This window comes from Alosa sapidissima, chromosome 1 (assembly GCF_018492685.1).
Source record: "Alosa sapidissima isolate fAloSap1 chromosome 1, fAloSap1.pri, whole genome shotgun sequence".
NCBI classification, from domain to species: Eukaryota; Metazoa; Chordata; class Actinopteri; order Clupeiformes; family Clupeidae; genus Alosa; species Alosa sapidissima.
This window is the reverse complement of record NC_055957.1, coordinates 10,544,575-10,572,442: the sequence shown is the minus strand read 5'-3', so window position 1 is coordinate 10,572,442 and position 27,868 is coordinate 10,544,575. Positions and strand designations below refer to the sequence as shown.

The 27,868-nt window shown below is 42.4% G+C and overlaps 3 protein-coding genes and 1 long non-coding RNA gene across 6 annotated transcripts; all 4 read left to right on the top strand.

Annotated features, from left to right (window-relative positions):
• The first annotated feature begins 4 nt into the window (after window positions 1-4).
• Window positions 5-7,063, top strand: abcf2a (ATP-binding cassette, sub-family F (GCN20), member 2a). 2 transcript variants are annotated; one of them, XM_042100432.1, is made up of 15 exons: window positions 5-203; window positions 1,241-1,411; window positions 1,567-1,779; window positions 2,375-2,557; window positions 2,901-3,072; window positions 3,489-3,584; window positions 3,929-4,031; window positions 4,143-4,238; window positions 4,365-4,484; window positions 5,141-5,230; window positions 5,477-5,587; window positions 5,694-5,756; window positions 5,896-6,024; window positions 6,194-6,397; window positions 6,503-7,063. In XM_042100432.1, exons 2-15 carry the CDS (start codon window positions 1,264-1,266, stop codon window positions 6,617-6,619), a joined length of 1,845 nt encoding a protein of 614 aa, XP_041956366.1. In that variant the 5' UTR covers window positions 5-203; window positions 1,241-1,263; the 3' UTR covers window positions 6,620-7,063. The 2 variants fall into 2 exon arrangements, with proteins under 2 accessions (XP_041956366.1, XP_041956375.1); XM_042100441.1 differs by lacking the exon at window positions 5-203 and adding an exon at window positions 281-427.
• Window positions 7,064-7,333: 270 nt separating this feature from the next.
• faim2a (Fas apoptotic inhibitory molecule 2a) lies at window positions 7,334-12,974 on the top strand. 2 transcript variants are annotated; one of them, XM_042100510.1, is made up of 12 exons: window positions 7,334-7,519; window positions 8,516-8,723; window positions 8,875-9,008; window positions 9,204-9,268; window positions 9,386-9,439; window positions 9,549-9,599; window positions 9,885-9,924; window positions 10,113-10,150; window positions 10,270-10,357; window positions 11,454-11,549; window positions 11,892-11,945; window positions 12,509-12,974. In XM_042100510.1, the coding sequence occupies exons 2-12, from the start codon at window positions 8,570-8,572 to the stop codon at window positions 12,653-12,655; spliced, it is 921 nt and encodes a 306-aa protein (XP_041956444.1). In that variant the 5' UTR covers window positions 7,334-7,519; window positions 8,516-8,569; the 3' UTR covers window positions 12,656-12,974. The 2 variants fall into 2 exon arrangements, with proteins under 2 accessions (XP_041956444.1, XP_041956435.1); XM_042100501.1 differs by having other exon boundaries at window positions 7,335-7,581.
• Window positions 12,975-14,208: 1,234 nt separating this feature from the next.
• On the top strand, window positions 14,209-16,105 carry LOC121715135. Its single transcript, XR_006033533.1, has 2 exons — window positions 14,209-14,837; window positions 14,933-16,105. It is a non-coding gene; the product is annotated as an uncharacterized LOC121715135 (long non-coding RNA).
• A 595-nt stretch (window positions 16,106-16,700) lies between these two features.
• Window positions 16,701-21,137, top strand: ttc19 (tetratricopeptide repeat domain 19). Its single transcript, XM_042100488.1, has 10 exons — window positions 16,701-17,015; window positions 17,215-17,306; window positions 17,571-17,681; window positions 17,827-17,865; window positions 17,996-18,052; window positions 18,578-18,639; window positions 18,879-18,973; window positions 19,111-19,265; window positions 19,553-19,715; window positions 20,270-21,137. Exons 1-10 carry the CDS (start codon window positions 16,736-16,738, stop codon window positions 20,458-20,460), a joined length of 1,245 nt encoding a protein of 414 aa, XP_041956422.1. The 5' UTR covers window positions 16,701-16,735; the 3' UTR covers window positions 20,461-21,137.
• Window positions 21,138-27,868: the final 6,731 nt, after the last annotated feature.

Genomic DNA, 27,868 nt, shown 5'->3' with positions numbered 1-27,868 from the left:
GATTATTCATCAATAATTGAGCCTACATTTACTCTGCGTGGGTAGTCCACGATTTCCTTCCTTCCTCCCTACCCAACTGCGACTAGAGGGTGGAGCTAACGCCCCATTTCACAATATCATTGGTTGGCGAGCCGGTATTGGGGCCACGCGCGATACTACGCTTCATTACTGCTGGTGTGCCGGTGGCTGTGAGCAGGAAGACGGTGAGTTTGTAATCGTCAAAGGCCTTTCACAAGAATTATTTCGCTTAATATGTGTTAGTTATGTAAATACATCGTCATTTTGAGTAACTAATCTTTCTGTATAACCTACTTGTTGCCGTAGTCATTAATCAACCTACCGCATAACGCCATGTAGCTAGGATACCGTTAGCTAACAAAATGTATTGTTGAGACCGGGCCACACGAGCTTGGTGGCTATCTTGTTGGTAAGTTTAATAGTTAAGATATCGTAAGGTTGTTGCCATTTTAGTGTTTGTCTTCGATTAAATGTGTTTAATATGATTTCTATTGGTTGAAATATGATCATTCATCCCAAGTGAAATGTTGCCGATTAGCTAGGTTTAGCTACCTGGGTAATGTGTTAACATTAGCTATCTATGGCTAACTTAGCTGTTCGTAGTCCCGTTTAGGCAGAGATCTTTTTGAGGCCTCGTGCGGATGCCAGTGGCCATATGTAGCGTTAGGGTAATGTTAACGGTATCGTTTCGCGGTATAGTAGGCTATGGAACACGACCATCTTTGGGCATTTACCTAGTAAACCTGGCACCGTCTTTCTAATCGTATTCTGTGTCCGTTTACTAGTCTATACGAATCTACCATCTAAATTGCTGCCCGGCGACTGTTCACTGACGGACACGTGATTTTTGGCTAACGTTAACTGTTAGCTGCTGAAGTCAGCTGGTTGCTCTTGAATCCAGTGGGATGCTATGATATTACAAAAAACCGCTTGGCGATCCTGTAGTTAGGCCCGTTTCTACCGCTCTGGTTAGGCCTAAAATGACGACAGCGAACCGGTAGCTAAGACCACATTTAGAGTAACGTCATGGTTCTTTATAATGGCTGCTGAGTGGACCAGACACATTTGTGAGATTAATTTTGGACCTTTGACGATACGGCGTATGCAAACGGCTTGTTAATAGCTATTTCGAAGACTTATTGGGTAACTGCGCCAAGTTTTTAATGCTTCTCGAAAACGGTTGACTGACAGGCTTTGTGTCTTTCTTTGTTGGTGGCCTCAGGTATTTTAGCATCTTCAGCCGCCATGCCGTCCGATTTAGCGAAGAAGAAAGCGGCGAAGAAGAAAGAAGCTGCAAAATCTCGCGGACGCACTAAGAAATCCGACGAGTTGAATGGAGTGAACGGCGAGGGTGACAAACCCGAAAGTCAAGAGAATGGAGCAGCGGATGATGGTGAGAGCTCAGCATGTTACTGAAGCGCATTGGGCCTGCAAAGTTTACCCGTGTAAAATACCATTAGTAATGTCTGCGTTTGTGAAACTTGATTCTTAATTTCTTATCTGCTGTAGTTGCCATTGTTTGAAGTTGTATTATTCCTCATATGATAGGGATGGCAGGTCTCACAAAGGAGATAGATGAGTTTGAGCTGAAGAAGACTGAAGCACGAGCAGTGACTGGGGTTTTGGCCTCCCACCCCAACAGCACTGATGTCCACATCTCCAGTTTGTCGCTCACCTTCCACGGCCAGGAGCTGCTGAGTGACACTAGCCTGGAGCTCAACTCCGGCCGCCGCTATGGACTCATTGGACTCAATGGAACAGGTGCGCTTAGTGGTGTCAGTGACGGCAGCAGGTGGTTCTCTTGCTCTTGTCTTTAAGTTTTGTTGTGTTAATTGGTTAGTATGGAATTCTGTAATAGCCATTCCATAATAACCAGAAACAAATGACCATTCATAGCACTAAAGTGTATATTTAATAGATGTATTTAACAGATGCTTTTCAGTGAAGCGACAAATAATACATTTTATTGGTGTCTCTTCACTACACTTTTTGTGTTTTGATTAGATGGTCTTGAAATAGAGATTTATGAACATTGTGTTATATTGCTACTCGTATCTCAAGAACTGCAGTGAAGTGATGAAATAAAAGGCCGAATGAATGGGCACTTGCCACAGTGCATCTGCTCAATGACAAAAACAGTCCGAAGCGTTTTTCTGATCCATGCAGTTCTGGTAGTTAGCTCCACACAGTTGAGTAGTACCTGAGCTCTGTTCGTCAATAATTGTTTAACAGGAGCTTTTAAGTGAGGCTACAAATAACACAAGTTTATTGGTGTCTCTTCAGTGCACTGTACATTTGCATTTTGTGGAATGTGTACCTATGGAAGCCGATTTAATCCTTGCCACCTCTCCTGTAGGCAAGTCCATGCTGCTGTCAGCCATTGGCCACAGAGAGGTACCCATCCCAGAACACATTGACATCTACCATCTGACGCGGGAGATGCCGCCTAGTGAAAAGACGGCCCTGCAGTGTGTGATGGAGGTGGATGAGGAGAGGATTAAGCTAGAGCGGGAGGCCGAGAGGCTTGCGACTGAGGACTGTAAGTAGACACCAAAAGGGTGTGGGGAAGGTCGCGGGCTACTCACCCACGTTTTCATAGGAGCTGTATCTGTGGCAGTTTCCTTTCCTAGCCGTGGTATAGTAAATTACCTCTTTTGATTATGTTTCACACACTTCACTTGTTATGTGTGGACACTTCAGAAAAGGAACAAAATGCTTATCTGGAACCCTTTGTCTTAACTGCGTGTGCACTTTTGGGTTGTTCCAAAGTGCACTCCATTTGCACACCTTTCTGCAAAGGTAAATTAAAGTGATGTATTCCTATGTGTGGCTCTCATTCACTGTGTGTGTCTGTCTGTGTCTACGCGTGCTCCCCCTTTCAGCCGAGTGTGAGAAGCTGATGGAGCTGTACGAGCGCCTGGAAGAGCTGGATGCAGACAAGGCGGCAGTGCGTGCCGGCCGGATCCTGAACGGCCTGGGCTTCACCGCTTCTATGCAGCACAAAAAGATGAAGGACTTCAGCGGAGGCTGGAGGATGCGGGTGGCTCTGGCCAGGTAGGTCTTGGGTCTCGCCACACTCAAGGACACGGCAGTACCCACTGTCGTGGCTTTTGTCAAGTAGACAATGGGGTTTCAATCTGAATTTCACTCATTCTTCATTCACTTCTCAGTTTTTGTCTTTTTGATTAGATGGTCTTGAAATGAAGATTTATGAACATTGTGTTATATTGTCACTTGTATCTCAAGAACTGCTGTGAATTGATGAAATAAAAGGCCGAATGAATGGGCAGTTGCCACAGTGCATCTGCTCAATGACAAAAACAGTCCGAAGCGTTTTTCTGATCCATGCAGTTCTGGTAGTTAGCTCCACTCAGTTGAGTAGTACCTGAGCTGGTTCATTGGTTGCATTCATGTTCTGAGTGCTAGTTTAAAAGCAACATTTTTGAAATGGCTTGTCTGCATTTCTCCAGAGCGCTGTTCCTGAAGCCCTTCATGCTGCTGCTGGATGAGCCCACCAACCACCTTGACCTGGAGGCCTGTGTGTGGCTTGAGGAGGAGCTTAGTCAGTGAGTAGCCGTCTAGTACTGTAAGATTGGTCAAATGACAAACTGTTTCTCTGCGTCTAGGATGGGAATTTTGCTTTTGCTATGAACCCAGCATGTTATAAGACAATTGTATACAGTATGTGAAGTATAAGGAAGTATTTTTTTATGGAGGGAGTGTTGCAGAAATGATGTAAACAAAAGGCCGAATTGTAGCTCCCCATTAAGACTCAGTACTTGGTGTGATGGTGCTTTGACAAAAACCTCGGTGAAGCGTTTAACTGATCCCCTGACGGACAACAAGAATCATTCCCCCCTCTTTAAGAAGAACTGTAGTGATCCCTCTTGTGTTTTTTTTTAATTGACAGGTTTAAACGTATTCTTGTCCTGATCTCACATTCCCAAGACTTCCTCAACGGCGTGTGTACCAACATAATTCACTTGCACCAGAGGAATCTCAAATATTACACAGTAAGGCGCCTTCCCTACCCACCTTGGCCGGTCTATCTAACAGGGTGCACACACACACACTGCATTGTTTGCATTTACCTCTTCATCTCATGCCGTCACTGTGTTGTTCAGGGTAACTATGACCAATATGTGAAGACCAGAGAGGAGCTGGAGGAGAACCAGATGAAGCGCTTTAACTGGGAGCAGGACCAGATTGCACACATGAAGGTAGATAATGAGCACTATACTCCCTTTATTTTACAACAGACAATATTTTACCCTTTTTTTAAAAAATAAAAAAAATTATTGTATCTGTTTTCATAATGAACCATTTTATCATTTTGTTTCCCCCAGAATTACATAGCACGGTTTGGCCATGGCTCTGCAAAACTGGCCAGGCAAGCCCAGAGCAAAGAGAAGACTCTACAGAAGATGGTGGCCTCAGGGCTGACTGAGCGAGTTGTGAATGACAAGGTGGGCAGAGGTTTTCAATTAATTTCAGATAGATAGATAGATAGATACCCAGGGGAAATTCAAGCAATTGGGGCATCTCTAAAGAAGATTTAGTGTTGTCTGAAAATATGCATTTTAGCAGACATTAGTCTATAGGACTTTTATCAGACCATTTTATAGTGGTTTTCTGGCACTGCATTCCACCTGGCCAGGACATTTTTGACACTTGAAGGATATTTTTACCCACTGTAGTAACCTGCAGCCTAAAATAAAATAAGCAAGCATTAATAGCATATTATCAAGTGAAGAAACACAGCAGTAGATCTGATTTTAATTGCTGGCGCTGCAAATTGTGCAAAGTCACACTTTTGGTTGGTGCGCTGACATGATGTGAACAAAAGGCCGAATTGTAGCATCTCCACCAGGCAGTTTTGTTCTCCGTGTGGAGGTGCTTTGACAAAAACCTGACCGAAGCGTTTATCTGATCAGTCGGCACAACCCTCACATATAGAATATATTAATAGAAATCTGTATTTGGAACAGAACAAAATGGATGAATACAAATGCTGAATACAATCATGCAAATAGAGGTTTCCTTCAGCTTGAACATTTTCATTGGTCAGTGATGGAACAGCATTGACCACTACTCAAACATCTCATGTTTCTTCTTCCTTCAGACCCTGTCATTTTGTTTTCATCCCTGTGGGAAGATACCCCCTCCTGTCATCATGGTGCAGAATGTCAGCTTTAAGTATTCTGATGACACGGTAAGGCTCCACATTGCTCTCAGCTCACGTGCTGTCAACTTGGTTTGAACACGCATATATACATATATTTGTTTTTGACCTGCGGAAAGCTGAGTCTCTACCCCAGCATTGCACATTCAGCTTCATAGATTTAGTCTTTGAAATTGTTACCTGCTCGCTTCCCTGATTTTATGTGAGTTCTTTTTCACTGCTGCTTGTTAAGCAGAATTACCCATGTACTTACCTTCTCCTTTTGTTGTCTTGTAGCCATATATTTATAAAGACCTGGAGTTTGGAATTGATCTGGACTCACGGGTGGCCCTTGTGGGGCCGAACGGAGCTGGAAAGTCCACACTGTTGAAACTGTTGGCTGGAGAGGTATAGATTCACATCTTGGTCTTATATAGTTGACAGGATGTTATGTTGGCCTCTTGTAGTTTTCCTGTCTGCATATTTTTCACCAGATTCCTTCCTCTTTCCACAGCTTCTCCCCTCTGACGGTATGATCAGGAAAAACTCTCACGTAAAGATTGGCAGATACCACCAGGTACAGCGATTGAATGAGCGATTTGATTCATATGTTATAGCACCACCTGAATCTGCCGAAATCCGCAGAACATCGGTAAATGAATTAGACCAGGGGTTTATGTTGTCTTCATCTGACTATCATCTCCTTCCCCTCGCAGCACTTGACTGAGCAACTTGAGTTAGACTTGTCCCCTCTGGAGTACATGTTGAAGTGTTACCCAGATATCAAGGAGAAAGAGGAGATGAGAAAGATCATTGGGCGCTATGGCCTGACCGGGAAGCAGCAGGTGAGCTCAGACACGGGGGGCTATCCTCTGGGGCTGTCCCAAGTAAAGAGTCGATCTGTTCTTTCTCAGAGTGGGGCGGTGATGGTATAAAGATCTTTTTTGTGTTTATTTTGGTAATGTCTGTCATGAAGTTGAGTCTGTAGTTGGTAATTGTCCGTTTCCATCTTAGGTAAGTCCCATTAGGAACCTGTCAGATGGGCAGAAATGCCGAGTGTGCTTCGCCTGGCTTGCCTGGCAGAACCCACACATGCTCTTCTTGGACGAGCCCACCAATCACTTGGACATCGAGACCATTGATGCTCTGGCAGATGCCATCAATGAATTTGAGGGTGGCACGATGCTTGTCAGCCACGACTTCAGGCTTATCCAGCAGGTACGGCACATGTAATGATCAGTGCCAACTTGCTGCATGTTCGCTCTTATTTGGAGTATGTGAGGTACTCATCCTTGTCTATGTCTCATGATTGTCTTACTGTAGGTGGCTCAGGAGATCTGGGTGTGTGAGAAGCAGACCATCACCAAGTGGACCAAGGGCATCTTGGCCTACAAGGAGAACCTGAAATCCAAAATTGAGGGGCAATCGCATGACCTCTAGAGACCAGACAATCAAAAATTGTCAAATGTCCACAGCATCTCCCCCATCACCAGCCTGCATGTTGAGGTTTTCTTCAGAGGAGATGCTGGCCCCTCCTCAAATCACTCTGGTTACCGTCATAGGCTGATGGTAGTCTTGGTAACATTAGTCATCTGCAGAGCATCATGTTTTCTAGTCATTATGCAATTCTCCTTACAGGTCTACGGTTTTTCATTCCTGGAAATATTATAATGGAAATAATAAATATAAGTACTCGTATCTACTGTGTACTGAACTTTTGTTAAGTTCATACTACTGCAGACATATCCTGTCAGGCTGCAAGTGGATGTTCTAAAAGTGAAGTTCTCAGAGGCTCTTAAAGAGCTTTTTATTATGTCATGTATTATTTAATGCTATATCTGCTGCAATAATGCATTTGGCCAAAATAAAAGATTCATCACCCTCTTTGGTGTTGTGTGTGTGCATGCTGTTCGGCAAAATGTCTAGTGTAATTAATTGGTTTTGTAATCAACCTCCGAACAGCATGTTAATGGCTGTAAAAGAGCATAACCCGTTTGAACAATTGGTGCTGTATGGGTTAATGGTATCGAATGGATAAAACGAACACTTTTTCTGTTTACTAATTCAAACATGCAGTTGCAAGTGACATGATGTTTCATGGATATGATTTTCAACTAGTATCACTCTACATCTATATCCATCAGTCAATTTGTAAAATGGCTACCGGGTCTTGACAGGTGGATTATTTTTTAAGCGGGACTAATGTTTTCCAGAAATAAATTTTAACATCCTGGTTTAGGACCATAGATTGTTTAGGCCATAAGTTCTCCGGTCAGGGAAACGTGCGGAAGATGGGAGGTCTCCCGTCAGGATTCTCCAGGATGTACGTCAGTATATACGGTGATTGTCTGGTTGTGTTTTGGGTTAGCATAAAGGCTGTCAACTAGTGCTGTCACTTTCAGGTAAATATAACCTGCTGTGTTCAGATAGACTCATTAAAGAGTGCATGTCGCTGAAGAGGTAGAAATGAACCCGCATTTGTAAATAGTTTGTACTGTCCCGGTCAGTGTGAGTTAAGACGTTATTCATTGCGAAACAGAAATTGTGGTAGCTTCTAAGGACATCTAGTTAATCCCCTCTTCTGTGAATCCTTGCTATGGCTAGCTAGCTTCCATAGCTAACATTAGTGTTCGCTAGCATCGCCATCACATTAAAAACGCCAGTGAACGATATTATTGATTTGGTCAGACGAAGCTTTGCTTAGACATAACATCAAGAAAAAGAACTACCGGTCTTCTTGAAAGTTTAACGTATCAAAGTCAGATAGCATGTGAGCTAAAGAATCTGGTAGCTAGGTGCAGTCTGGTAGTTAGCCACTATAGCCAGTAACGAAGAGGCGTGAAAGCCAAGTCCTCCGAGTAGATAGATAGATAGATAGATACTTTATTGATCCCCAGGGGAAATTCAAGATTAGTAGGTCGTGTTATTCATTTTTTGCTGTACAGGTGGCTGTTGTTGCTGTCCATATGTTATTTACGTATTCGTCCAATGGAGCTACAATGTAAATATTTGAAAAGATCTATGCAATGAACGGACAGCAATAATAGACTAACACGGGTTTACTAATCTTAGTGTTCTGTGGTAACATTAAATGTTTTCATCGCATATATATTTCACACCGAATAAAAACCTGTTAGCTATTTGTTTTTGGTTTCTGAGGATAGAGCATTATTCAGCATACCGGCTCAGTGTTAGAGCAGCACTTGACAGACGTCGATCTCGATAATTATATCCCATGCCTATGTTTAGATAACCTAACCTAACTTATGTTGCATACATTGCAGTCAAGGTAAACATAAGATGTCTGCATTTTTTTATTCTCTGCAATTGTTTCAGGTTATTTGTGTGCAGCAGCTGTATCCTCTCTTGAAACATCAGAACTGCTTAGCCATGAGTTTACCAGCAGCGCCCCCGAGTTATGCAGAGGCCACAGCTGGAGATAAGGAGGCTGGGATCTCCTCTCCTCCCTATGGAGGTCCACCTCCCATGATGCCGCCACCTCCTGCCATGCACCCCAGCTGGGCTTATGTGCACTCCGGCCCCAGTATGTCATCAGGTTACAGTACTCCAGGACTGTATGCTGTACCTATGTACTGTTAAAGACCATGTTAAGCACATGACTTAAACTTCATGGGCCCCTCTTTGAAACTTTTTCCACATACTGGACATTTAATGGTTTTCTCCTTCTGTATTAGGCCCTGGCTACAGCAACCCCTATGCGTCAGACATGTCCTCCCCGTTTTCGGACCCCAGCTCCAGTGGCAGCTTTGACGGTCTCGGAGGAAGCAGCTGGGAGGACAAAAATGTCCGCCGCATGTTCATCAGAAAGGTTAATGTCCAGCTTGTTTATTATTTCATCTTTACACATCAAATAAAATATAAGAAGAAAAAGTGTTGCAGTGAGCACCGTTTGTTTGTATGGTTAGATCACAATCAAAGTGCATCCCTTGCAGATGAAATGCTATCTGCTGGGTGGCAGTCATTGGAGCTCTCAGTGCTTATGGTGTGTGTGTTTTATTTTCAGGTGTTCAGCATTCTCATGGTGCAGCTTTTGGTGACGTTTGGTGTTGTTGCCCTCTTTACATTCTGGTGAGAGAACATGTTTACCTAAGCAGGCTTACTTTGTCAACATCTTAAAGACAGTTAAGGCTTACACAAACAGGAAAAATAATTTCACTCCCTCCCTCCCTTGTCCTTTCCCTACAGTGAGCCCGTTCGTCAGTTTGTTCAGTACAATCGCATTGTTTATCTGGCATCTTAGTAAGTATTCAGCCCCTTTCCACTCAGGTCATTAGTCCCTTTGGGAATGCCGAAGAGGTTCTATGTTCTCATTTGTTTGTGTGTTTGTTTGTTTTTTCTATCCCCACAGCATGATGTTCATGGGGACTTATCTGGTGCTGGTGTGCAGCACAAGTGCCCGGTAAAAGCAAGACTCTCCTCCTTTTCCCAGTCTGGTTCCTTTGAGGCCTTTCAGGGTCTGCAAGAAAGATCGGGCAGAATGGTCTCTTGTTATCATGCAGACCCTCATGAGATCTGGCTAGTAATTGTAAAGAACAGGTCACAGAGGGCTTTCTGATAGTATTTTTGTAATGTATACAAATTTAATATAACAATGAGTAGTGAATGTATCTGCTTTGTGTGCAAAACTTTAATTTTATTGCAACGTGATGTACTTAAGCTATGTATTTGATTTCCCCCCCTTTAGACGACAGTACCCTACCAATCTCATTCTACTTGGAATCTTTGTAAGTTAATAGATATTAATTGAATCTACTATACTGGTTGATGTATTATTATTACATCTTGTATATTATTTTATGGTATCTGTAATTGAGCTGGTTCACTTTTGTACTAGCAGCTGTGGTGGTATGTTTGTTGTAGTTGTTGTGTGGTGACAATTGTACGTACCCAAATTTTCTTTCCACCACCACAGACTCTTGCGATGTCCTATATGGCAGGCATGCTGGCCAGGTATGTTGTCTTTTGTCCTGAAATTCCCTGATATTTGTGTGTCCATGCACATGACATTGTACTGTGATTGTTCTGTTTGCCTGCTGAGCTGTCCTCCTGTGCCACTTATGTTTCCATAGCTACCACAACACTAAGGTGGTAATGCTGTGTGTGGGCATCACGGCTGTGGTCTGTCTCGGAGTCACTCTCTTCTGTTTCCAGTCCAGGGTGAGTCATCCTAGCCACAGGGCCGTCTGCCACGACTGTGTTATTGACCACAAAAGTAGTGATTACTTTGGACAAATTTGCATTTGTTTTGACCATTAGAGTAAAAATGTCTTAAAGACCTCACAATCTTTTACCCAGCTCTTTATGTGTCTTAGCATTAATTTGCGAAGGTGATTTTGTTGTAGACATAATTTATGCTTGAATCCTCAGAGGATGTGTGTTTTCTGGTTCACTTGTTTTCTGTTCTGCTTGGTATATCTACATTAAGGTTAAATTCCTCATGGACTGTTATATCAAACTGCATATCAAAGTGGATAGACCACTACCGCCCTCCTGTCATATGGCACCTGGGCCCAGTTGTTCAAAAGAAATCTGATTGGATTTTGCCTATTGGATTGGATCAAATCTTGAAAATGGGTTCTTCAAAGGGAAAACAGGATCCTGAAATCGGATTGGATCATGTAAACTAATCTTGGTTTTGATCTGGATAAAACCTTCACTTTTTGTTGTTAAAAACTTGAGTTGGATTGGGATAAATTTGATCCAAAAAATAGGATTACCCTGATCCCAACAGAAAGGTGGATTTCAGGCAGGATTTGAGAGGAAGTGTGATTGTTTGTATTTATTTATTTGTCATGGATAAGATGAGGGGTCTGATAATGGAAGGGGGGGAAGGGGGTGTTTGTATTGTTGTATTGTGGTGTTTTCGGTCTCTTTAGATAACATAATCAAAGCTACCTCAGGCCATCTATTCTAACTGTTCTTCCTTACATAGCCACTAGGCTAGATTGTGGTATAGTTCCATTTAGAAACACAGGTAATCCGGATTTCGTAATCCTGAAAAGGTTGTATCTGGATCAGGTTGATCCAATTCTCAATTGCTTCGAAAAACAGGCATAAAAGAAATGTGGATTACCTGATCCTGGATTGCAAAACATGGGATTTCCAAATCCGGATCATTCCGATCCAGATTAAACTTTTTGAACAACTGGGCCCTAATGATAGCCAGAGTGATCCCAGTGTGTTGGGGGTGTGGTGTGTGTGGAGCCAGAGTGATCCCAGTGTGCTGAGGGTGCTGTGCTGTGGTTGACTCCAGGTTGACTTCACCTCCTGTCACGGCCTGCTGTTCTCCCTCATGATGGTGTTGATGGTGACGGGGCTTGTGCTGATCTTCACCGCCCCCTTTGGCTATGTGAGTCCGTCGACACACCACTCACACACACAGCCCTGTGGTCTTTGGAGCGCACTTGTGGCTTTTTTTTATGAATGGTTTACATTAACTGCTGTCTTTAGTCTAAAAGTCTAACTTAGAGGTTAGTTTCATAACTAGGTTAAATTAGTTAACTAAGGTTAATTTCATAACTAGGCAAAATCAAAAATTTGCCGATTTAACACCATGGGAAAGATCTTAACAACAAACATTGATGAGTCAGCTCAGTACATATAAGCATATGCTACGTTGATTACTGTTATATTCAGAAATGTCATGTTTGTTTGAAAAAGACCATCTGACATGTTGCATACATTTTCACAGATCCCCTGGTTGCAGACAGCATATGCTGGACTGGGTGCCCTGGTCTTCACACTGGTAATACCGAGGAAGCTCACCTCTTTAAATTGACATTGTTTGTTATTGTGCTACCATTCCATTACATAGTGTTTATAGTAGTACTTAATACATAGAGAATTACATTGCATTGATCATATGTGCTTGCCTGGCTACCACCAGGCTGATTCTCATAAAGACCCTAGCCACCAGTGAAATTACAATTAAACTGGTACATGAAACTCACCAAATGTTTTTGGAAGTACAGCAAACGCATCTGCCTTGTAAACGACGGTTTGAAATGCAGTTATTTACCACCATTGTCAGTTTTTGGTGATTTGGAAATGGGCTTAAGTTGGGGTAGTTGCCAGATGGTTCTGCTGAGCAAATTCAAATGCCCTCACTCATTCGTCCGGGTTCACCCAGGCTACACATGCAGTTTCAGCAGAAAAGAGTGCAGGCAGGCATGGTGTGTGCCCATCGGTGTGTGTGTGCCGTCTTCCCACACACTCACTCCCACACTCCTCTGGCACGGCTGTTGTTTGTGCGCACACACGCGTCTCACACATGCACTGGGGTGTTTTGTGTTTTTGTCCTCGTTGTAGTTTCTGGCGTTCGACGTGCAGCTGCTGATGGGGAATCGCCGCTACTCACTGAGCCCGGAGGAGCACGTGTTTGGCGCTCTCTGCCTCTACATGGACATCGTCTACATCTTCTTCTTTCTGCTCCAGCTCTTTGGGAGCCGTGAGTGAGCTGTGCCTGATGCCGTCAGTCCTCAGCCTTGACCTGTCTATTGACCCTACTCTACACACACACACACACACACACACACACACAATGTACCTGCACGCACACACACACACATACACGCACTCACATAAATTAACTGACATGAACTGTTGGTTGCACACACACAAACAAACACACACACACACACACACACACACACACACACACACACACATATGTTCACTTTTATTTGCTCCCTGAGGAATGCTGGATCTTCAACCTCATGAACCGCTGAGGATCGGTGGTGCACTGGGGTTAACAGTTTGGTTTGGTTCTGTCTTACCTCTTGCTGTATGTGCGTGTGCGTGTTTATTCCTGAGTTAGGAAGGATGAGTCATGTTTTTAAAGCCTAAGTAAAGCAGCCTTTTTATGGGAAGGGGTACAGTGTGTACCCAGGCTTTAAAACACACATGCACAATGCGCATATACTGTACACACACACACACACACACACACGTGCAAACCCGTAAAAACTCTACTGTCCTTAAGACAATCATAATCGGTTTGAAGAACTGGACGACAGGAGTTAGTCATCATTAAAAAAAGAGTGTCTGGCTGCGGCGGTTGTTTTGCGTTAGCCATCCAGGTATCACCAAAGTGAACAGTATTCAAGGGCCACTTGCAGCAGATATTGTATAAGCCCAGCATGCAGTTGTTTGTCAGGTGTTCTGTTCTTTTAGGGGAAGTGTGTGCAAACTCAGTAATACTCATGCCAAATGACCTCCGAGGCCCAATGAACAAACTTCATTTGTTGCAAATCAGAGTGCTGTCAAGCTAGAGTGTGTGTTGGCGGTAATTCTGTCCATACGCTGAGCATAGAAGGAGTAAGTACAAGGCAGGTAGACATTTTCAGAACATTTCACGCATTTTCCTGACAAAGTCAGGTGATATTATATTGATATTTAAAGCTGCAATATGCAGCTGAGTCTAGAACTATCCATGAAACCACAACTAACCTCTCCACCTCCATCCACCTCTTCACCCAGCCCAATCATTAACTTGAAGTTTCTCTTGGCCTCTGATTGGTGCAGGGGTTGATGCAAAATTTGAGAATGGATTATCTCTGTTGTGCTGCCCAGGCTGTCTAATAAGCCTGGTAAACAGAGCTCATTTTTAACAAAACATACACAATACATGCTGTAGTTTGTACTTTGTACAAAAATGATTATTGAAAGGAATTTACTGTTAAGTAGGTGTACTAACGGAATACATTGAATTATACATAAATGTCTATAAGGAAAATTTGGGTTCTGAAGTGGAGAGACCACACCAAGTTTAGCATTCCTCTTGGCTCAGCTGCAGGTTGTTTTGCTGGGAAACTCTTTGCAAGTGCCCCAAAGAGTGAGGTTCTGCAATGAGGCTGAGTTAATAGCCTGGGTGTTCCCATGCTGCCTTGCGCACGATTTGATTCACGCTGCTAAGGCAGCCTGGAGACCATGGAGCAAAATTTCGCCTGAGATAGGGAACCAATCACAGAACAGGGGGGAAAGCAAGACGATGATGAGCTATGCACAGACGCATTTGATAGACATCCGTGGCACCCAATAAACGGATCTGGGCATTTTTTTCAAATACGAGAAAATGAACGTTTGGTTCCCAGACCACGTCTCATTGAGAAGTGGTGGCGCTAGCCAGGCTACTGAGTTAAGGAAACCTCTGACTGATGCACACATTCCAATTAGGGTCCCATCTTTGTGGAGGTCTGTAACGTGGATTCCTAAAGTGTTGTCCATAGAGCAATAACCTGTCCAGGCCTTGCCTTGCATGCAGACCTTGTCGTTTAATGTACTGTGCAGAGTTGGACCAAGTCCATCTGTTCTGGCCAGTAGACACAACTCCCATGATGTCACTTAGAGCATGGCTAAGTAGATAACCTTAAGTGTGTGAGGAAGTAGAGTGTCTATGCTCAGATTGGTGGGGAAAAACTTAAAGTATTATTGTACAGTGCCTAACTGTGAATGTTTTGGCATTAATCAAGAAGTTTGAATTTGTTTTTTTTAATATGAGCTACATTATTTCAAATGTTATACGTCATTCAACAGAATCATTCAGACTTATTCCAAAGCTCCTTTAAAAAGAACAAAAACAGAGATGCAGATGTTTCACTTTAACCTAAATATATAATCATTCCTGTGCTGTAGTTGGGTTGCAGAGGCTGTTTTATGATTGTCATGTATTGAAGTGTATTTTCTGACATGACGAGATTGCTGTAAAGGCCACTGTAAGGGCTACCTCTGTAGTTTGCCCTTTCATCTTGTGTCATTGGGCTCTTTCATAGATATCCTATCCAGTGCATTGTTGTAATATTCCCTGTCCATTCAAAAGGGCCCTGTTATAGCACTGCAGTTCATTAATTTCTTCAGTTCACCTGCTGTATGCCATTGCAACAGCTCTAGTGGTCTAGAGGAATTCTTCCAGTTGAGTTAATGTGATGATGCACAGCCCAAACCTCTTGAGCAAAGTTAATGGGTACTGTTGATGACTGGTGGTGTTTTGGGCATCTACCCATTCATTTATATGGAGAACTTTGACCATCAGTGAGTGGGCAGTTTTTCATGACCATCCAATCTGAAAACTGGGAACAGGTCATATAATTGCCCAGCAACATTGCTCAAAAAGTTGCCCCATGTATCATCAAGTCTTTGGATACTCTTAATAATAGGAATTTAGCATAATGGTTTATGCACTATCGACTAATTACAGCAGCATCTTAAGTGATATTCTCCTTTACAGAAAGTTATACTTTTTTTCTTGTCATTTCTTTATGGTAATGGATTGATGGATCATGTAGCTATGAGATTGAAACATTGATTGATATCAGCGACTTGCTGGATTTGTATGCTACTGGTAGAAAGAAACCAGGCCATGATCTTGTTGAATGTGCCAAGTGCTTGGCAGAGAAGGGGTATGTATATCTATGTAACACTGAGAGTGTTAATCATAGTTTCTATATGCATATAATCATGGATCTAACCTTTATTCCTTTCTTTAGGGTTTCCTAAACTAAGGGCAGGTGTAAAATAATCTTCAAATTCCATTCCTTGTGTGGGTTAAGAGTAATATTTTGTTAGAACTTCAGCTCTTAATGAACAAATTTTGTCTGTTGTGCAGGTCTCCCTATATAAATGTGCAGTGTGTGAGGGTTGAATATGTGATTTTTTTTTTCTTAGTCTCTGCACTAAGTCAACTAGACCATCAGTTTGTAGTACCAAAGACTAGTGCATGAGGAATGTTGTATAGTGTGCCCTAAAGCAGGCCTGCCCTGGGCGGGGTGATCCCACATACAATAGAAGCAGTCTAATTCACCAGGTCCTCAACACACTGATACATTGGACGTGGGGAACTATTTTTGTAGGGGCCCTTTTGTATCCATTGGTCCTGTGGTGAAATAAAAGAATGCTTCACGATGGAAACTGTGTCCTTGTTGTCACTATAACTTGCTGTTATGGATAGCAATGAAGGGTTCAGGTGAGTACATTTGTGTGATGAACTTGTTCATTGGCAGGCATACAAAAGATAACACAACTCAATTAATAAGCGTAATTTGTTTTAACCTAGAAATCGGTTTGTTCGTACGCGAAGATGGAAACAAAAGTGAAATAAGGTTAGGTTAAATGGAGAGTGTATGTTGTAAAGTCAGATAACTGAAAAATGAGGTCTCTCCATGTTTTGAATGCCATTAACTGAGACTTCACTTTTTACTTGTAGTGTAAAAGTGGACCATGAAGGTTGTAAATTGGTTTAAACAGTAGGCAAAAAGACCCTAACTGATTATTGTTATTTATTGTAGTTTTGTAAGAATAGTGTGTAGGCAACCTTTGTTGGGATTTTGACCTCAGTATTTTTTGTGCATTGTCAGCTTTGTTTTATATTAAGCTACTATTAGCTAAACTTTTTAAAGGTTTCATACTTTTCCAGACATGTTCATAATTATGGAAACTAGTAGGCCTATGAAATTAATCCAGTAGTAGACTATGCATAAACGCTTATATGTAGCTTTAAGAGATGTCACGTGGTATCGTCAAAGCATTTCCTAATGAAATATGGCGCTACCCACTAGCTGTCGTCTTCTGGTTCTACACATATCTAGATATAATTCGTATGTTTTGGAAACATCACGTATTTGTTTAACGAGCAATTTATTGCTCGCTAAAAGGCAACTGACGTATGGGCAAACTGCAAGGATTTCTCCGTCCTTGTCGTGGAGGAGCGCAGTGAGCAGAAGGTCATTCCGACGTTGTAATATCACCAGTAATCACGTCAATGAGAAAAGCCATAATGAAGAGAATTCCAACAAGCGGAGTGCATTATGGGGTGCTGTTGGTAAGTTAGTTTATGTGATTGCAGATTTTACATGTACGAACAGAAGTTAAAGATTTGACATAATGCAGGTTACTAGAACTCTTGCAAAACATGTTACATTCAGAAACGCTAGTGGGCGCGCAAGTTAGGTAAGCCCAGAAATGTCAATGTCCACGTGTGGCTGTAAACACCAATTTTTTTCTGGTTTGTCATTTCATAGCAGCGTTCTCCTTCTTCGGTAAGGCTGACGATGAGAGAGATGAAGCGCAGAAGGCAGAAGATGAAATTATTTTGCTCTTGAAAAAAGCCAAGGTAGCTACCATCATGGCATAACAAAATGTACTGCATCTTCAGCTTGCACCATTTTACAGGTGCATACTGTCAAATGGAGACACTGTATCGCGAGTGAACTGTGTAAACTTTGTGAAAACATATTTGATTTCTTGATAAGATAAAAAGGCCTAATACACTTTAAATATTGGCACACGGCATCAGGTCCATGAAGTGGCATAGGCCTCTAAGTATTTGAAGCTATTTTAAGTAACGATCTAATGCATTTGGTTTGATTATCCTCAGCTTAGTATGATGAGGGACGAGTTGGAAGCAGCCAATGTTTTCTTGCATCAGGCTATAAGACTGGCTCATCAAACTCATAACACCCAGGCCATCATCTACACATACAGCTTGGTATGTTGATCTCTCCTGTAGCTCTTTAATTCATCACCACCTGTCTGCATGCACCATTTTGACAGTGATACAGTCATATAGAGAGATTTAACTGTCATAGAGTTGGTTGTGTATTCTGATGGTCTTCTTCCTTCAACCTTTACAGATGGCAAACCTTGCCTTTGTTCAAGGTCAGCTGACCAACGTGAGTAAGAGTGTTGTGTCAGATACATGACCCAGAGTTGGGCTGTATTTTAACTCAAGAACGGAGTTGCTTTTTGCCACAAGAATAGAGTTGTTTCTCATCATAGCTGTGCTCATATCCCGGTTTACAGGCAGAGAAGCTCTTCAAGGCAGCCATGAGTTTCATGCTGTCTGGGGGAACGCCTCAGGTAAGAAGGGGAGACCATGGTGGACATGCTTTAGCTCATCATTTGGATGTGGTCTCTTGTCATGCTTTTGTATTGCTCTTGGGTGCTCCTTGTTGGTGCCCCCCACCCAATCCCAATCCTCCCCCACCTTTTTTATGCAGCCCTTGCCACTTAATCCCCCCCCCCCCATTAATGCACAAATAGGCTGACACCAGACATAATTTCACTGCATTTCTTACTTCCAGTAACTATATGCATGTGACAATAAACTTCCTTGTATCCTTGTATCCTTGTATTGTCTTCTGGGTGTGATGGTGTTTTTGAAGAGGTCAATCCCCACACACACATTTCATCACCCCCCCCCCCCCCCCCCCTTCATACATACACACAATATACCATTTTAATACTACTTTTAATTTATTCTCTAAAGTTGAGCTGGCTCTTGAGCAAAACAATTTCGTTACTTATAATTCCCTTTATGAGTACATGACCATAAACTACTTGAACTTGAATTTGTGTTTGTGTCCCCATTCTTTCTCTGGTTAGGATCATAATGCGGTCATTGAGATGTCCCTGAAGCTTGCAAGCATATATGCCTCTCAGAACAAGTAAGCGTGCTGCCACCATTGCCAGATCTTGTAAATGAAAGTAAGGTGGGCTCTCTTTTCTTGGACGATTTTGTTTGGTTCTTGTTGTAGTGAAATATAGTTTGTGTAGGCCTATATATATTATAGCTAAATTAGCTATAGCTAAATTATTCCTGTTTGTTATACGTGTTCTAAGTTCCTCAAAAAACGTGAATTGACAGGATGGTCATATATATTCTTGTCCCAAATGTCCTTGCTAGGAATGAATTGGCAGAGCATGGGTTCCAGTTTTGTACAGAATCTCTGGAGGCCAAGATCGAGAAACACAAGGACCTCTCCCTAGAGGAGTTATCAGGTATCCAATCAACTCAAGCCCACCTTTCCTCCAAACCACCAGTTTTCAGCTGTCATTGTATCCGTACAAGTCCTGCTGTTGTTGGTGACGGATGGTTGTTGATGTCTGTGGTGATGTTTCCTTGTCCCCCCCGTCAGATGAGGAGAGGAAGGACACGCGGCTGCTGCTGGGCCTCTGTTTGGATGCCAGGGCACGCTACCTGGCCGTCACCCACCGGCTGACCGAGGCCACAGGCGATTACCGCCGCGCCCTGCAGATTTGCTCTGAGGAGCAGGGAGAGACGCACCCACAGGTGCAGTACCCAGCTACTTCCATATGTCATTGTTTTAGTTTGGCACTTTCTTACAGTTACTAGTAGCCTAACGTTTTGCTGATAAGCTTTCTATTTGTTCAGGTGCTCAAGTGTCACTTTCCACTCATTCATGTTAGTGTGATTTTATAGAGGAACGTTTTTGTCCAGGCCGCTTGCAACTGACTTGTGGTTATTCCGGAAGCCGGGGCTGTGCTTTGTAGCTTCACATAGTACCACTACTTTTGGTTTCTCTCTCCCCCTCTCTCACCCTTTCTGTGTTGTTTCAGACTCTGGTGCTGATGAGTGATCTGGCCACTATCCTGGACCTTCAGGGGAAGCATGATGAAGCCCTCAGTCACGTGAAGAAAGCTATGCAGCTGGGGAAGGAGGCTGGCCACCCCGACCAGCACGTGCTTCTGGGCAACATGGCTGGCATTCTGATGCATCAAGGTAAACAAAAAATGGAAAAAGAGGAACCTTCAGTAGCTGCTTTCAGATATAACATCCGGAGTATATGCGGAGCTTTGTCAAACGGAGGTCCGACCCTTCGGGTGATTCAGATATGATGCTTGCTAACATGCTGACATTATACAGTCATATGTGTGAACGACACCGACGCACATTAACAGAATCTCCATGTGGTTGAACAGGTTGAATGTGGTTGAACACTCACATGAACAGAGTCTCCGCATGTTCTTCTCTTCGTTCAGACATGAGCTCATTTACATAATGTCCGTCGGAAATACTAGGAGGGAAGCAGTAGAACACCCGGCTGAGTTCAGACTTCCAAATGACCGTTTATGTTGTTCAGATATACGGCCCAACCGTTTAACATCCGCAGAACCTCCGGTCTTACACGTATGAATGGAGCTAATGTAAACTTTTTAAAATGTGAACAAACTGAGTCTTAGGTATTGGTGTAGAATGAAGCTTTGCATGAAAGAACCATCTTGTACTGTAGGGTGTGAGCCACATGTCTCTCTGTTTGTGTGTGTATGGGGCAGGTCAGTTTGAGGAGGCCAGCCGGCTGTACCATGAGGCTCTGGCCCTGGCGCAGGCCATCGGCGATGGTGAGGCCGCAGAGCAGATCCAGCAAGGACTGAAGGAGCTGGCCAGCAGGAGAGACGCCCAGGCGGACGGCAAGCCCGGCGGAGGAACTGAGTGTCCTACAGAAGGCCAGGCAGCGTCAGATTGACGTGAAAAGAAATTCCACCGCAGGAGCCCGGCATGCCAGCGGCAGGCCGCAGGTGGAAATGTTTGTTGTGTGTTAAAAGTCCCTTTGCCTGCGCCCGCACCGTGCCACCACAGTGTGCCCTGTGTCTTTGTGCCGTCTGTGGTCTGAACATCCAGCCAACTGCCATTGTCTGAGTGAAGTCATGTAGCCCCCTGTTCACCAGCTGTGACGAGGTCCTCACCCTCTCTCCCGGCCCCCAGGCGATGGGAGCTACCTTTATTTGGTCCTTCTCCCCTGTGTGCCCCATGTGATTTCCTCATTCAGATGTAGTGGAAAGGTGAAATGCACAAGCTTGTGCACCAGTTGATGAGACTCAGGGAGGTGGCGATATAGGGAACATTACAGCCAAGGTCTAGAGGCGCACAGCTGTCATGTTGTGAAACTGTTTACATGTGAATGAAATGCAACCATGGACAGAGCAGCTGTATTTTAACACATTTGTATGACTGTCAGGAGGACCAATTGAATGCTGCGTCTGATTGGCCTTGAGCACAATACAGTGTAGAAGACAACTGAGGGGATTCAATTGGAACGGGAAGCACAATTGGATGCCAAACTCAGAGGAGTTTGAGAAGAGAAGCTAAATCATCCTGTGTTTGAAAAGGAGATTGAATAAAAGTAACCTGTCACAGATCTTATCCATGTTGTGAGCTTTGATTGGATTTTACACACACAGTTATCTTTGCATCATGTCAGCCTGATGTAAATGAGTTCAAATGTACGTTCCTCACACTTCATCATTTTAATATCCTCAAAAAAGTCACCACTGTCCATTTGTACGGACTTTAATAATATTCAGTTATGCACTTCATAATTATTAGTCAATTTGGGCTTGATGAAAGAACATAGAAATGTGTACATTATAAGTCACCTGTCAGTTTTGTCATTAGTTGAGCTTTATGCTTGCCCTTATATATTATCGCTGAGGAAGAAAGTTTTAAAATGATATGTTTGTGTAAGTTTTATATTTCAAATGAATTTCTATCAAATTAAAGGTATCCAGTAATCTTCAATATTTGCATCCTCTGTCATCAACGGCCACAGAGGTTGCAAATTGGACAGCAAACAGAGGGCTTATAAGAGAAATGTTCTGTAGGCCACACCACGCTTCCCTCCTATCAATCTGCATTTAAATTAAAACTCAGTTCTCCTCATCTGCTGTGGCACTTGAGTCTTACTCTAAAACCCTCACCTTCTCCCTATGCATCACCTGCCTTACTTTGGTACAGCATGGGGGGGAGGTTTCCCTGACTATCCCCGCCAATCCCTGCCAGAAGTTTGAGGGGCCTGTCCAGAGACTGCACTGAAACACCCGCTTGTGCTAGGCAGACTTGAAACTTGTGAACTTGTAGGAGTATTGTCATACACAGGGTGGCAATGTTGATAGTAGTTTGGTTTCATTGAGGTCCACTTGTAAGATTTGGGGTGGTGTGGGTCAAAAATGTTATTTCGGTCTGATTGTAAAAGTTGTGGCAAACAGCCACAGAAATTAGGTTAACGGCAAAAAAAGAAGCTCCCTTCTATATTTAACTTGAAAGGATTCTTAGATTGTCAGCTCTTGTGCTTTTAAATCACAGCCAGAGGCTGCTCTAATTTGAGTGCTGTGTTTCCATGAGAGTTCCACACAAACCTATAGGTTTCTTTGCATGTGTTTCATAATATTACTTTTTAACATGATATGATATGCCGGTATCATAAAAATTATACATATCTCGTATCTAAATAATATACACAGTATATGATCAAAAAGTAAATTGTGCATAGGGCAAGATAGGATGAAAAACTAGTTGTTTACATGGGCAGTTATGAGGAACAAAATAATTTACCAATTAGGCCTGCATTTAGTAGTGAACTCAACAAAATAGAGTTCAGAGAACATAGTAATTTTTAGGTTGTGAAGTCCATGCTGTTCTAGTCTTATGTATGAACTGCTCTCTTTTGTCTCTTTGAGTAGACTAATCATAATGACTGTTTTTGAGGTGTTTAATGAAGCCTCTCATTATTGACATTATTATGTCATGCTCTGATAAATAGACTTCTCCATGCTGGTTGTGTGGTCCAATTATGTGTAATTCTACATACATTACTCCATCTACAGCCAAATGCAAAATACATTTAAATCCTGTTTTTGGTTTTGCTTGATGTGTTCTCAACAGTATCACTTATTTATTTACATCCACTGAAATGTTTTGTTTGGGGCTTATTTCAAATGATGGGGCCAGGTTGTCTTAAGTTGTACTTCATGTATTCAATGAGCACATCCTTTATTTGATTAAATAATTTCCCATTTTATGTTTTTTTTTTTTTATTAGTAGAGGTACATTTTGGGTGGATCAATTAGTCATGCAACTATGGAGGCAGGCACATATTTGTGTGTGGTACATGTAATTGATGGGTGCCATTAGCAGAGCCATCGGAGTCAACAAAACAAACATGCTAATTACAGGTTCCTGTGTAGGGCAGAGGGGGAACCAAAAAAATGTTTGTGTTCTCACAGCAAGCCAAAGCATCAGTCCCATTTCTCCCACAGTGCGGTTTGACATCTTCCTGGACACTCTCCCACACTGTTTACGACACGGTTCTGCTTTCTGAGAACTCATTCTGATTGGGAAAGGAGAACAGCCCTCAGAAATGATGGATCACTTGTGAAGTTCGTCAAAAAACTTCTGGGTAAAGAAAGTTTATCTCTCCTGTACCCTTCACAGATGTATACTGATTCTTCATTATTTACTAGCTATTTTTGTTGACTTCCATTCATAATCAATGGAGGTACTTTAAAAAGCCAACAGGTTCTGTTTCTGAGTAACACACAGCATAGCCTAATTGTGCTAGAAGCTAGAACATTTGAGACCTTATTTGTTCTTAGAAGCCTCAGGCAGATACCATCAAGTATTAAAGGGAATTTCATAACCTTTGTATTAGTGTACTTGGCAGGATTTTGCCATGTTTTAGATCAACACACGCCCAACACATCCCTCAGGGGATATCAATAGAGGCACTCGGCACTTCCCATAAATGAAATAAAGTTTAGCGCTCAGATCTTCTAAGCTTTGTAGACAAAACACTCAAGGCCATGGTACCTAGGGTAGTCTTCCCGTTATTAAATTCCTGTACAATGAAAATATGGCTGTTATTTTCTTTAACTCTTTCCAGTTGCTCTTGCATGGCGTGACTCCACGTTGTACCACCTCTCTTCAGTTTCAGCCCTTAGGCGTTCGATCCCAAAGGCCTGGTGATGCAGTGAACTCTCATCTACAGTGCCTAAAAGTGTTTAACCCCTTAAATATTTCCACTTTTTCTGCTTTTATAAATGGAATCTTGATCAATGTAATTTGGCTTTTATATATTATTAATTAACATTACTTTGTAGAAATGTGCTTTCACTTTAATATTAAAGGGATTTTTGTAAATTATTGTAAATAAAAGGGCAAATTAAAATGACAAAGATTCCATTAAAGCAATAAAAGAGGAAATATCCTTATATCATGTATATCATCTGTATATCATCTACTGAATACCAGGCTTTGGCTTATTGTACAGAAAAAAAAACACTTCACGCAATGATATAGCAAGAAGAGGTGACTTTAATAGGTACCCCGCCAGGTTGTGTAAGATTTCACTTGGCAAAAACATGCAGAGTGAGGGGATGAGAGGCCACTTATCTGATCTGTCAGAACAACATTATCTTCATTTACTGAGGTGGACTGGTTTGTTGTGGGAAACAGTTGTGAGCTGAAGTGCAACATTTTCTCAGAATTCTGAAAGCTTTCAGCTCTGAAAGCTGGCCTCGTTAACAAATCTAATTTGATGGAACATCTGGCAGAGCAATGCAGGAAGAAAAATTGCAATCAAATCAATTGGGAAAACCTGTGTGACTCAAAATCTTTCACAAGCCACAGTGACTGTCACTGAATTGTAATGTTCATAAAGGAGTCTACTCAGTATAAATCTTGATAAGCAAACCGGCCTATATCTCTACATAGTATCGGAATAGTTGGTAGCATAGTCTTAGCCAAAATGTGTCGGTAGGCTTAACGTTTTAATGAAAAGTGATGAAATTAAAAGCAATTTCCTCATAGCTACAGGCTTTTGGTAAGTAATAGAGTAAAGCAAAGAAAGTTTGAAAGAAAAGATCATTTGTTATTTATTTTGCAAAGATTTTCTGAAATGGCTTGGATAAAATAGTATAGGCTACCCCTAACAAGATGATGCATTATTGGATTATAGGGATGTCTCAAGCTGACTATTACTTTTTAAACAATGCCACAGATGTATTTGACATTGTATAATTTAGCTTATTTAAAAGTAGTCATTCTGCAGTTTGGCATCATTGTGTGTATCAGGCTGTCTGAGGAGATGAGAGGAAACGATGAGGCATGTTAAGGGTATCAAGGTTATCAAACTAAGCTGATGCAGCTGCATGTTTCTGTGACTACAGTGGCATATTACAAACAATGTGCAAAGCACACATGTGTTTAAACTATGGCTGCATAGTGTTTAAGGTATGCTACAAGACGTTCATGTATTGAGGCTTTGGTCTAAGCATTTGTTTTTAGTGTGTGCAATCAGGAAAAAACTGTAACTGTGATTCTATTTTTCTCTATTTCTGTAAGAATGTTTGTTTTTGTAAAAACAAAAATGTCAGCTGATTACTGCAGAATTTGAGTTTAACAGAAGACTGAGTCAGAGAAAATGAAAATAAAAATAGAAACACAAAGACGGCAGTGTTTTATATAAAGCACATCAGTGTGTTGCTGTTGATTGAAAGAGTAATTAAAATGGTGCATGTGTGTATGGTTTTGTTTTTTTAGAAAGGATTGTTGAGTTTTGATTGCAGTGTTTCATTTTGGCATAGATGTGAGTTGTTTATCTCTAAGTGCTATGTCTTATTCGGCTGTGTGTAGAGCTTTGACATAATGAGCCAAATTCTGCAGAGTGTGTAAGCAATAGGCAATAACTCTTAAGTCTGAGGCTGTAGCCAACCTCCTTGAACATCAATGGGGGAACAAAACTAAACATGCGGTCTGCAGAAGGCACTCTTCAAACCTGAGACAGCTGGAACAGTTTGCTCAGGAAAAGAGTGCCAAACTACCTGTTGACAGATGCAAAAGTGTTATGAAGAGCTATAGAAAATGCTTTTTGGAATTGGGTTGTATAACTGTATGTAAAGGGGAAACCATGCTAGGCCATTGTCATTTGTTTTATAATCTGAAATATTCTGTCAAAAGTAAAGTCTGATTTGCATTAAACATGGAATACACAATTATGTATGCTTATCATTCTTGAACAATTGAGGGAATGTCCTATTTCATGGAGGGGCACCAACAAATTTGGCCATTTTCAATTTAATTTTCATGCTGATCAAAAAAAACCTTATATCAGGCAGAATATGTCACTGTGGTTTTGTCTTGATAAGCCATCTTGAGGTGGTAATGATTTTTCTCTCCACCAATTTCTTGAACTAATTAAAGAAAAATCAGTGTGTTTGTGTGTGTGTGTGTGTGTGCGCGTGTGTGCGTGTGTGCGTGTGTGCGTGCGTGTGTGTGTCTACAGTATGTCTGTCTGTCTGTGCGTTCGTTCATGCGTTCGTGCGTGCGTGCGTGCGTGTGTGTGTGTGTGTGTGTGTGTGTGTGTGTGTGTTGAGCCACCCTGTCAGCCCCATCAGTGCAGGTCCGTGTAAAGCTGGCATATGAACCTGCTGTAGTGAGTGAGTGCCCATGCGCCTACTGCAGCCCTGCACACTGAGGCTTTGATTTTCAGAACCCTTAGTCAGGACAAGCCAACCGTGATCATTGTAATCCAAACTCCCTCCCACCACTGGGAACCATTGTTCCACCTGACCCTGCGCAATGATTTGCAGTAGCAAGGCATGCCGAGATCAGGGGTTTCAGTGACCACTCCAGATGGTATATCATCTCAGCTGGTGCAGGATACATACTGTTTTGCCAAACACAGCAAAAAAAAGAAAAATATAAACACATCTAATGTGTGTTATTGCTTATGATGTGTAATTGTGCACTGTAGACTACACAAAAGTTTGTGTTCAATGACAGAATCCATCAACACCCACATCCAAGTCTCCCAGGGGGATTTGTCGATGCAGTGGACACCTGTTTTGTCATGCGAGTACAAAACCACTCATCTGTGCCAAAACAGACACAAGAGCGGTTTTGTGTAGAGTTGTTGTGTACAGTACTTGTGTGTAAGCCCCTATTTGCATGGAATCACTCCCTCCACTGTTATTAAGTCTGAAAATCAGTGTTCCACATTTGCCTGTTCCCATAACAACCTGGAAGTGGCATCTGTGTGGTCGGTGGCCGGTTGCTCTTAATGATTTTCTCACCCCGCCGAGGTCAACGAGGAGGTGAGATTTCAACACTCGCTCACAGAGAGGGAGGGAGAGAGAGCGCACCTGAGCCATTTATCCCAATTTGATTGACCCAGGAGGGGATAAGCAAACCTTTGTGAAGCGCGCTCATATTAAAGAACGAAGCCCAATAGCGTGTTATTTATTCTCAAGGTCAGAACTAGTGCTGACAGTGTGAGAGAGGGGAGTTTGATTCCACTTTGTGGAGTTTTGCTTTGACATTTCGCTGAGCAAATGCATCGTTCATCTGGCACCATCTGTTCCCACTTTATACACCTGTAGTATGATAATGTGGAATTGTGTAATCATATTTAAAATCTGAGAAGGAACTAATGGTCATCTAATGGTCATGAAGGTGTGAGGCTAGTGTCTGGCTGCCCGTGCAGAGTGTCTGTTCTAAGGATCGTCTTCAGATTGAGTGAAACTAAAATAGCTTGTGTTGAGATGTCCCACTGCCTGGCCTCTGCCTGTGGTCTCACTGGGTGCAAAACAAGGAGACAGAGACATAACAGGATATAGGGGGATACACACTGGTAGAGAAAGGCCTCATCCTCGACACTCTCCCATGCCACACGCCAGAGGCCAACAGTAACACATGCTGGATGCCACACAATGGCAGGAAGACTTCTGCGGTCAGCGTCTACGGATGCTGACCTGACCGATTAACACAGCCATAGCCTCTGGAGTTCATGCCATAAACTAGGTTTTTGGCGCGTGTGAAGGGTTACAGATGTCCTGAAATTATAGCCTCGCGCTCAATTAAAAAGAGCTTTTGAGGAATGCGGTGGTGAATATATGGGTTAAATATGGTTTAGTGGTAAGTGGATATGTAATTACCCATCCTGACAATGTATACATCATATCTAGCTTGTGAAGTTATTCATGCAGCGTTCCCATCACCCAGAAGTCGTGGTGGCAGTGATTTGCACTGTGTTCAACAAAACCAGTCCGGGCGGTAATGATCTCTCAGTGGGATCATGTGACTGTCAGAAAGAGTAAAGC

Bases quoted from the DNA above. Each gene is read 5' to 3' on its own strand.
- abcf2a (XM_042100432.1), top strand. From the start codon at position 1,264: ATGCCGTCCGATTTAGCGAAGAAGAAAGCGGCGAAGAAGAAAGAAGCT. The intron at 3,073-3,488 runs GTAGGTCTTGGG...GCATTTCTCCAG, and splicing joins ATGCGGGTGGCTCTGGCCAG to AGCGCTGTTCCTGAAGCCCT. The intron at 4,485-5,140 runs GTGGGCAGAGGT...TTCTTCCTTCAG, and splicing joins AGCGAGTTGTGAATGACAAG to ACCCTGTCATTTTGTTTTCA.
- ttc19 (XM_042100488.1), top strand. From the start codon at position 16,736: ATGGCGCTACCCACTAGCTGTCGTCTTCTGGTTCTACACATATCTAGA. The intron at 17,016-17,214 runs GTAAGTTAGTTT...GTCATTTCATAG, and splicing joins TGCATTATGGGGTGCTGTTG to CAGCGTTCTCCTTCTTCGGT. The intron at 18,974-19,110 runs GTATCCAATCAA...CCCCCCCGTCAG, and splicing joins CTCCCTAGAGGAGTTATCAG to ATGAGGAGAGGAAGGACACG.
- faim2a (XM_042100510.1), top strand. From the start codon at position 8,570: ATGAGTTTACCAGCAGCGCCCCCGAGTTATGCAGAGGCCACAGCTGGA. The intron at 9,925-10,112 runs GTAAGTTAATAG...CCACCACCACAG, and splicing joins TCATTCTACTTGGAATCTTT to ACTCTTGCGATGTCCTATAT. The intron at 10,151-10,269 runs GTATGTTGTCTT...ATGTTTCCATAG, and splicing joins ATGGCAGGCATGCTGGCCAG to CTACCACAACACTAAGGTGG.